General features: G+C 32.3%; 2 protein-coding genes across 3 annotated transcripts; one reads left to right on the top strand and one right to left on the bottom strand.

Annotated features, from left to right (window-relative positions):
- Window positions 1-611: 611 nt before the first annotated feature.
- LOC139894043 (triose phosphate/phosphate translocator, non-green plastid, chloroplastic-like) lies at window positions 612-4,840 on the top strand. 2 transcript variants are annotated; one of them, XR_011774785.1, is made up of 10 exons: window positions 612-1,040; window positions 1,790-1,912; window positions 2,006-2,158; window positions 2,284-2,369; window positions 2,701-2,785; window positions 2,905-3,024; window positions 3,150-3,218; window positions 3,700-3,829; window positions 3,925-4,127; window positions 4,778-4,840. XR_011774785.1 is itself a non-coding variant. In XM_071877241.1 (9 exons), exons 1-9 carry the CDS (start codon window positions 633-635, stop codon window positions 3,993-3,995), a joined length of 1,245 nt encoding a protein of 414 aa, XP_071733342.1. In that variant the 5' UTR covers window positions 612-632; the 3' UTR covers window positions 3,996-4,279. The 2 variants fall into 2 exon arrangements, 1 of the variants encoding a protein (XP_071733342.1); XM_071877241.1 differs by lacking the exon at window positions 4,778-4,840 and having other exon boundaries at window positions 3,925-4,279.
- LOC139890345 (transcription factor MYB115-like) lies at window positions 4,674-7,279 on the bottom strand. Its single transcript, XM_071873233.1, has 3 exons — window positions 6,771-7,279; window positions 6,239-6,365; window positions 4,674-5,329 (listed from the first exon to the last, which is right to left on the bottom strand). Exons 1-3 carry the CDS (start codon window positions 7,277-7,279, stop codon window positions 4,778-4,780), a joined length of 1,188 nt encoding a protein of 395 aa, XP_071729334.1. The 3' UTR covers window positions 4,674-4,777.
- Window positions 7,280-8,866: the final 1,587 nt, after the last annotated feature.

The following is an 8,866-nucleotide window of genomic DNA, read 5'->3' as shown; positions in this document are numbered from 1 at the left end:
TTTTAATTATTAAAATTAAATAATTTTGAATTATTTTAATTAATTATTTTGAAATAAGTACGAGAAGGTATAAAAGCTAGGTAGAAGGAAACTAATTCTAAATTTATATTTTAATTTACACTTTTAAAATATAATGACAACCAATATTATCTCTTATGATTGGATGTTGATTGTTTAATATGCATTTTAGGTGTTTGATGAAATGTTCAGCTGAGGAGTTTTTTAGTCGTACTCTGTGATTTCACGGGTCATTAAACTAAATGACTTTAACATTTACGTTCACTTAATACCTAAAACAGAAAAAAAGTTTCCATTTAATAATCAATTTCATAATAAAATACTAAAACTAGCGATAAATGATGTTTTTTCTATCGTCATTGTATCTGTCAGTTCCTTGCTAATTTTTTTGTTTTTTTTGTTTTTTTCATTTTTGTAAAATTACTATTTTCTTAAAAAAAGTTCCATAACTAACAAAAGTTAAATCCAAACACCTTTAATATTCCCTTTCTTAAAATAATGGGAGTACATACATATACATACAAACTTTATATTATATATATACACAACGACAAATATAAAGCAAATTCATTTTCCCTCCTTTCCACGGTCATCTTCGGCAACCAACTTCTTCAATGGCCAAATTGCTTCACACTTCTTTCACAAAAAATTCAAATATATTTCAAAATCAACGTAATCACACATCATTTTACAGATTCAATCATGTTTATACTCCGTTTAATTCAAATTCATCGATCGATTATAGCTTGAACCGTTGTTTAGATTCATCAATTTGTTGTTCGTATATGTCATGGAACCCTAGGGTTTTAATTTCGAATCGTACGCCGGTTATAGCGTTTGGATCACGTGACGGTTATGAAGTGAAAGCGACGGCGGCGGTTCCGGGAAGTGCTGACGGAAATGATGCGGCGGCGGCGGTGGAAGTGGTTGTGAAATCAAAAATGATGGAAACGGCTGTGTTAGGGTTGTTGTTTGGGCTGTGGTATCTATTTAATATATATTTCAATATATATAACAAACAGGTTTATCTATTTATTTATTATTTATTTTTTTATTGACATCTGAAAATGTTACACATTCATTTATGTACTTGATTATTTAGAATATTAAAGATTTGATCAACTTCTGAATATTTTACACGTTTAGTAAAATAGATGTGTTTAGGGGTGTTTAGTATCATTTACATAGTAGAAAGTTTTGAGTAACTCAACACATTAAATTTTATGTGTTTTTGAATTGTTAATATGAATACAGAAACTTGAAAGTCTGACTGAATTAGGTGAACAAAATGACTTGGTTTATAGTTAGGTTATATTGCTATGTTGAGGTGATGAGTTATAGGGCGGTGGAAGTAATTATTACATGATTTGAAGTGGACATGAATACCTGGTGATCAAATGATTATAGGTTGATTACCAGAATAGTTAGTGATTTATTATCCTCACAACTATCTAATCTGAATATGGAAGCAACTGTTGTAAAAGCTAATTAATTCTACAGTATAAGTGAGACTTGGATCTCAGGATCTGCAATGTCATGTTAACTTGTAGGAAATTTATGATGTGAGCTTTAGAGGTTTTCAAATATTATGGCAATCCACTTCAATATCTTTGGTAGTTGGTACATTTATGGTAGACTAAATCGGCCCATTTAATTACATGATGTGGACATTTAATCGGAAATAATTATATTATGAAAATAGCAAGTTCAGGTCATGGGCTACTGAGCTATCACAAGCTGTTAATGGTTTTTTATTTTCACAAAATTACAGGTTTTGGAGGTTTTTCCGTATCCAGTAACCTTGACTGCAGTTCAGCTTGCTGTTGGTAGTTTCATTATATTTTTATCATGGGCTTTGAATCTTCATAAATGGCCGAATATAAGTCGTGCACAGGTATGTCATTTGTGTGAAGCTTTTGATTTGAATAAACTGAATTTTCCATTTTGTAGCTTTATTCTTGATGCTAATTTAATGACTTCTTGACAGCTGGCAGCAATCCTACCATTGGCTGTAATGCACACCTTAGGTAATTTTTCGACTAACATGAGCCTTGGAAAAGTTTCTGTTTCTTTCACTCACACAATCAAAGCAATGGAACCATTTTTCACTGTTGTACTCTCTACTATGTTTCTGGGAGAGGTTTGTGCTACATCTAGTTACCTTAATTCATGATTTACATGTTTGATGGTGTTTAATTTCTTTGTAAAGTTCGGTATAAAATATATGTTGGCCCCATAATTAATCCTATTTATTTGACCGATCAGATACCAACGCCATGGGTATTGACTTCCCTTGTACCAATTGTTGGTGGAGTGGTGCTTGCATCTCTGACTGAGGTCTCATTTAATTGGTAAGTACCAAACCGGGAATGAAACGTGGTGGTCAATTGGGTCAAACAGGTTCAAAGTCGTCAAATAGTATGTATGATGCATATAACCTTCTAAATCAATAATTTAATTTTTATTATTATTATTATTTTGAAGTAATAGATTTTCCATATATGTATACACTCTTTATGTATTAAAATAATAATCAATTTGTGTAAAGTGTTTCGGGTCAATATGATCCAGTACAAAATAAGTACCATTTTTGACCTGTTACGTTTACCCGGCCCATCCATTTTTCCATTTTAAGGTTCTGGATCTCCTTTAGATTCTAATGGTTTGAATTTTATGTAATAGGCCTGGCTTTTGGAGTGCAATGGCATCGAATCTGGCAAATCAATCACGTAATGTACTTAGCAAGAAGTTAATGGTTAAAAAAGAGGTAATTTTCGCTTTTATATATAATGCATTTATTATATATTTTGAAATAAGATCAATTGGTGCTGTAGTATTGAATATCATTATGCAAATATACCAATTACTGACCTTCAATTGTTACAGGAATCATTGGACAACATCACTCTGTTCTCAATTATAACAATTATGTCTTTCTTCATGTTTACCCCTATTGCATTACTTGTAGAAGGAGTCAAATTTTCTCCTGCTTACCTGCAATCTGCTGTGAGTATTTAATAAAACCAGATATTAATCTGTTGTTCTATATATATGTCCGATTTAACAAGAAACTGCTGGTTTATACTAATAAGATTGTGTATATAATCTATGAATTAATTATATATGTGCAGGGCTTAAATATAAAACAAGTGTACATAAGATCTCTCCTTGCTTCAATCTGCTTCCATGCATATCAGCAGGTAATTATCATAACTACCAGATCAAGTACAGTTATTTTTATTATAAAACAACCAATTCTTAATAATCAATAATAATAGTAACACAAGGTTGTTCAAATGGAGAGTTCAAGTTATAAAATGTTTCTAAGTGCATAAAAGTTAGAGGTGGGCCAGGTGGCAAATGTGCAGTTTGGCTAAAACATTTTATATATTAATTATTATTTGTCACTTTTTAACTAAGGTCTACTGTGATATGATTGTGCGGACTTTATCATTACAATAATAATTGTTACTTTTTTAATAAAACGACTCAGAAGGTTGTAACCATTAACACACTTTTTGCGATTTTGGACCTGTTCTCTACTTCTCTGTTTGGATCATTAGTTATTTTTAGTGTGTTTTACTTGTTAACGAATACACTTATACCAAAGCACCTGATTAGTATGAAAAATTTCGTACTAGTGAATTTTACCTAAATGCTAACACTGACATTATTACACAGATTGCTTATATGATACTGCAACGAGTATCTCCTGTTACACATTCTGTGGGAAACTGTGTGAAACGTGTGGTAGTGATTGTAGCATCTATCTTCTTCTTTCGTACGCCTATCACGCCTATAAACGCCATTGGTAAATATCTTCTTATTTTATTATCAATATTATCATTATCATTATTCTGTGTCTGTATTGAAAGGTAACTGTTAAAATCGATATGTCTTACTCAGGCACTGGAATTGCACTTGCTGGAGTATTCCTTTACTCACAAGTCAAGAGAATTAAACCTAAAAGTACCTGAAGCTGTTCTAACTTGTGTTTATAATTATTTTTAGTGGTAGACTAGGAAATAACATTTGGTGATGGATATGATTCGAGTAACGGCCTGTCCTACAACAGTAATGATTACAAAATCGAGCGCCCTATTTTGTAGGTGAGTTGCTCAAACTTTCCACCATTGTTTTAGTCGATTGAAGGTTGTTTTGGGCTACTCAGCATACTGTATTAGACTTGTACATTTTACAAGGATCTTCATTTGATCAAACGTGAAGTTAAAAAATTACACCAAGTATAAAGATGATATTTTTTTGGGTAAGGTATATAGATAATATTACTGAATACCAGATCTGTGTAACTGTTTGATTTTCTCACTACAACTCTTTTTTCTTTTTTTTCTCTAGAAAAATTACTGTTAAGCTAGCACCTTTTTTTACAGAAAACACATTAAATAGTCCAAGACAGGACTTGAACTCACAAACTCAAGGTTAATGAGTTACCTCGATACCGCTAGACCATAAGCCCTTTGGTCCAGTTTTAGTAAACTGGTTTCTGAGAATGTCCTCAACCGTCTGCTTAGCACAACACGAACATTATAAATATAACCAAGGTAGTTACCAATTGCAATATTTATTATGAAATAGAACTGATCTTAAAGCACGATGTGCAATATTTGATGACATTTCATATCAAGGATTCCTGATTACTAGTTCAGTAGATAAATCCTCTTTATTCATTATTTTTTATGATAATCATAATCATTATATCATTATAAGCATATATAAATATACTACGACCCTATTGCAGCTAGAAATTGACTTGAGGCACCATCTCCATCAAATCGATCTCTTTATTTATCTTCTCACCATCACCGACGCCAATGCTGCCACTTCCGGTACCATAATTGACTGTAGATATATCGTCCAAAAATGACTCTATGCTATCTGTTTCAAGCAATTTATCATCAAGTGCAAATTCAGGCACTTCATTGAAATCAAAATCAGTCACCAGTCCATTTGAGTAAAACTCTAATTCATTTTGTGATGGTGATGATGATACTGATGATGTTTTGACCATAGTCAAAGGGTTGTCGAGTTTAATGTTTTTCGCTGATGGTTTTGATTTTCCACATGGCAAGTTTAAGCTCTTGATGTAGTTTTGGAGGATTGGGCTGGGTTTAGGCCATTTGGATCGACATTTTCGCTTGGTGTATAGTCTCCTTTTTGTTGCATTCCAATGGTTTTTGATGGAGTTCTCAGTTCGACCAGGCAGTTTCTTTGCTATTTCTGACCATTTGTTGCCGATTTCTGCATGGGCCGTGATTAGAATTAGGTCTTCTTCTTCTGTCCAAAAGTCCTTCTGTCAATGGGACCCACAAAAAGTAAATCAACATAGCATACAAGTTTGTTAGAACATTGAAATTGTGATCAAACGATTGAAAAACAGAAGATAAACATAATCTATATGTGATTTGAATATATACTTGGTTTTTCATTTTGAACTAGTGTACAATTTCATATAGTACTGCAAATGCGAAAATAGATTGCGCAGAAATCCACAATTTATCTTGAAATTAAAGGAGGTAGACCACCAATCGTTGGACCACATCACAACTTTAGACATGCATAATATGTGTGTAGTTTAGAGATAACTATCTATACATTATTCTTAACCAACTCAATTTACAAGACATTTAAGCATGAATTTAGTTGTTAAGTATAGCCCTAAGAGCTATTTTTTGCTATGTTTTAGAAAGATCTATAAATTATTTATAGAAAAAGACGATATAAAAAGATGTTATAGGTTAGGTTACATAGACCTGGTATTTCATACTTCCATTGCAAACCTATTATCATCTACTCATGTAGTCTATATAGATATAGATAGATATATACTAGATATATATATAAATCTTTCGAGTAGTAATGAAAAGGGTTGGAAATGGTCACGGGATAATCCGGTTATTAATTGGATCGATGAAGTAGGTGATTGTCACTTGCTAGTGTTAGAGAGATTTAAATAAAGAAATGCGTACATCGAAGTAAAAATAATCGTTCTCCGTGAATCCCTAGTCTTAACGAGTAGCATGAACATGAAAACCCTTAATCGTTTATACATCGTGATTCGTTTTGTTAAGAACATATTTATTTTAGTATCTACTAGTGTTACAATTTCCTAAAATTTTGTCTCATGTACAATTAGTTAATTTAATAATTAGCATGCATTAGGATGAAATGAAAAAAAAAAAAAAAAAAAAAAAAAGATAACCTTGATATCAGGCTTGAGATGATTATGCCATCTTTCTCTACATTGTTTCCCAATCCTTCCTTTCAACATTTGAGCAATATATGACCATTTTCTTCCTCCATTTTTCTCCACCAATTGCTTTAGAACCCTACAAACATTCATCTTATGTAATACGGGGCCGGTATACAAATATACTACGCATACCACCAAAAATACAACATGAAAATAAGGACATCAACAATGAAAAGATGTCGATAAATGTCTTAATTTCGTCACCATGCGTGATATGGTTAATCGGTCACTTGCTCTGGATTCTAGTTTTCAACAACAATCATATTATTCCAGATAATTTGAAAACTAGAACATAAAAATGATTTTTTTTTCATGAGTTTGCGACCATTAGGAAATCCTTGATCTCGAATTAATGAGTAGCAATAATGTAATATAACTTAATCAGCACACAAAAGTTATGTATGTATCTTAAAGTTATATAACGTTAAGATTTTGGAACGATATCTTATATCTTATAATCAAGTTAGTTTTATTGTGTTACCTATCTTCTTCTTTGGACCATTGACCCTTTGATAAATATGTCTTCTTTTTCCCTTTGCATGGATTTCCATTACTTGTCTTGATGATTCCACTTTCACCTGTCACACATGATCCTTCATCTGGTACCGAACAGCTCACGGGTTTAGGATCTTGGGTCGGCCCACTCACATGCACAAAATGGTCTAGTTCAGATACGCCTACATAATTGTTTCCACTGTGGGTCAAAAACCCATAACCCGTATAACTATTCTGCATCATATCACAGCCATTATCTAGTTCAAATGGCTTAAACTCAAGGTCATCAGAAGCTGACTCGTATGGAAACGGGCCAAATGGGTCATACCCAGAAGCATGGATCCCATAATCTGGATGAAAAGATGGACCCATTAGACAAAAATTGTCAAGTTGCTGCAAGTCTTGAATTGGAAAATCATCTTCAGGTTCTGGGTCGGGTTCGGGTTTCATGTGGTAGTTTGGTGGATCATCTTTGAAAATTGTTTGAATATCCATGAGGAAACAAACATTGAGATCACTTTGTTTGTTTTTACATTACTGTTTTTTTGTTGTTATTAAATAGATGAGGAATTAAAGGGGAGCATTAATATGTATTTATTAATTATTAATTTGTGTCTACTTTTAAATTGCTCAAATCTATACTAATACAGTACAAATTTTATGTATAAGTACGTTAGCAGGATGATATCCTACAAATTTTCAAAGTTATATCTAAGATTTAGACTTGACTTGTTTGACATATTGACTTTTGTTGATCATTTTTACTTTTACTTATAATAAATCATAACATTCCATATTTCTAAATATTTTTTGGACTCCTATGCGATGGATAACTGACGGGCCCACTATAGAGAGATGTCGGAATGTCACCCACCCGATTAAATCATATACTCCGTGGCACATTAGAAGTAAACCTCAACTTTGTCTTAGAACATACCGCAAAGCTATATAAAGGAAAACCTTTCTAGAATCGAACCATGGACAGAAGCAATCACAAGGATACTACTCAATCAAAGGCTAGATGGTAGTATGTCATATTTCTAAATATTCAAGATAATTTAATGATTGATAACGGCTCTAGTTATTGAGTCGACAGCAAGTATCGATTTATTGGCGACTTAACTGACTCTTAGAGCCTAAAGTAAATTCCAGACATGAATTAAAACCTATGGAAATTTAATTTTACCATTTCCATGACGTCTCAATTTTATTTTATTTTTTTTTGAAAAAAAATTTCCTACTTATTGGCCGGAGGTCCACCCGTAAACAATCTCTCTATCCGTCAAATAGAGAGAGTGATGACTTTCACTACTTTTGAGAATGTTTTCACTCTCGGTGGAGAAATGACTTGTCTTTATTCTTGAATAGGAGAATAATTGTCTACATCTCATCTTCCCATACACCACTTATGTAGCATTGAATTTTGTTGTTTTTGTTGTAATTTAATGATTGATATTTTGATGGAATAACTTTTAAGTTTAAATTTAACTAGCGACACATGTTACCATGACCATTATCTATATATTGATATAAACCTCTAAAATGATGATGTCATCATTTCACTAATTATTTTTCAATTTTCATAATAATGATGTCATTATTATTTTATATATTAATTCTACTTGATTAAAAATAAAAAAAAAAATACAAAATAAAAACAAATAATAATACCGATAATATATGCATGCCGATTTTGAAAGCAATAAGGTTTTATGATTTCAAATTATATATAAAAAAATAAACAAATACAAACCGATAATACCATTTTGAGTAAAATGTAGAGGTTTTATGATAATATATAAAGGTTTATAGGCAAAATACTTGGGCAAAATACTAAGACTTTTAGACAAAATATGGAGGCTTTGAAGGCAAAATATGAAGACTTTTGGACCAAAAAAATCCACTGGGGGCAAAATCAAAAACTCCAAAAGTTTTGCACTAAAATTTTCGAAGTCACTGGGCGGATGCCCCCGCTTGTCGACCGGACACTGCTCGTATGGATGTGTTCCCAGGTACCGTCGATCAGGTTCCGGTTTCCGCCCGAAGGTGTGTGTTACGTGCAAATGATGGGTCGTTGAAATA

This window comes from Rutidosis leptorrhynchoides, chromosome 2, assembly GCF_046630445.1.
Source record: "Rutidosis leptorrhynchoides isolate AG116_Rl617_1_P2 chromosome 2, CSIRO_AGI_Rlap_v1, whole genome shotgun sequence".
Lineage (NCBI taxonomy): Eukaryota > Viridiplantae > Streptophyta > Magnoliopsida > Asterales > Asteraceae > Rutidosis > Rutidosis leptorrhynchoides.
This window is presented reverse-complemented; position numbering and strand designations above follow the sequence as displayed.

Bases quoted from the DNA above. Each gene is read 5' to 3' on its own strand.
- LOC139890345 (XM_071873233.1), bottom strand. From the start codon at position 7,279: ATGGATATTCAAACAATTTTCAAAGATGATCCACCAAACTACCACATG. The intron at 6,366-6,770 runs GTAACACAATAA...GAATGTTTGTAG, and splicing joins TGGTCCAAAGAAGAAGATAG to GGTTCTAAAGCAATTGGTGG. The intron at 5,330-6,238 runs GTTATCTTTTTT...TCCCATTGACAG, and splicing joins ATCTCAAGCCTGATATCAAG to AAGGACTTTTGGACAGAAGA.
- LOC139894043 (XM_071877241.1), top strand. From the start codon at position 633: ATGGCCAAATTGCTTCACACTTCTTTCACAAAAAATTCAAATATATTT. The intron at 1,913-2,005 runs GTATGTCATTTG...ACTTCTTGACAG, and splicing joins CGAATATAAGTCGTGCACAG to CTGGCAGCAATCCTACCATT. The intron at 3,830-3,924 runs GTAAATATCTTC...TGTCTTACTCAG, and splicing joins CACGCCTATAAACGCCATTG to GCACTGGAATTGCACTTGCT.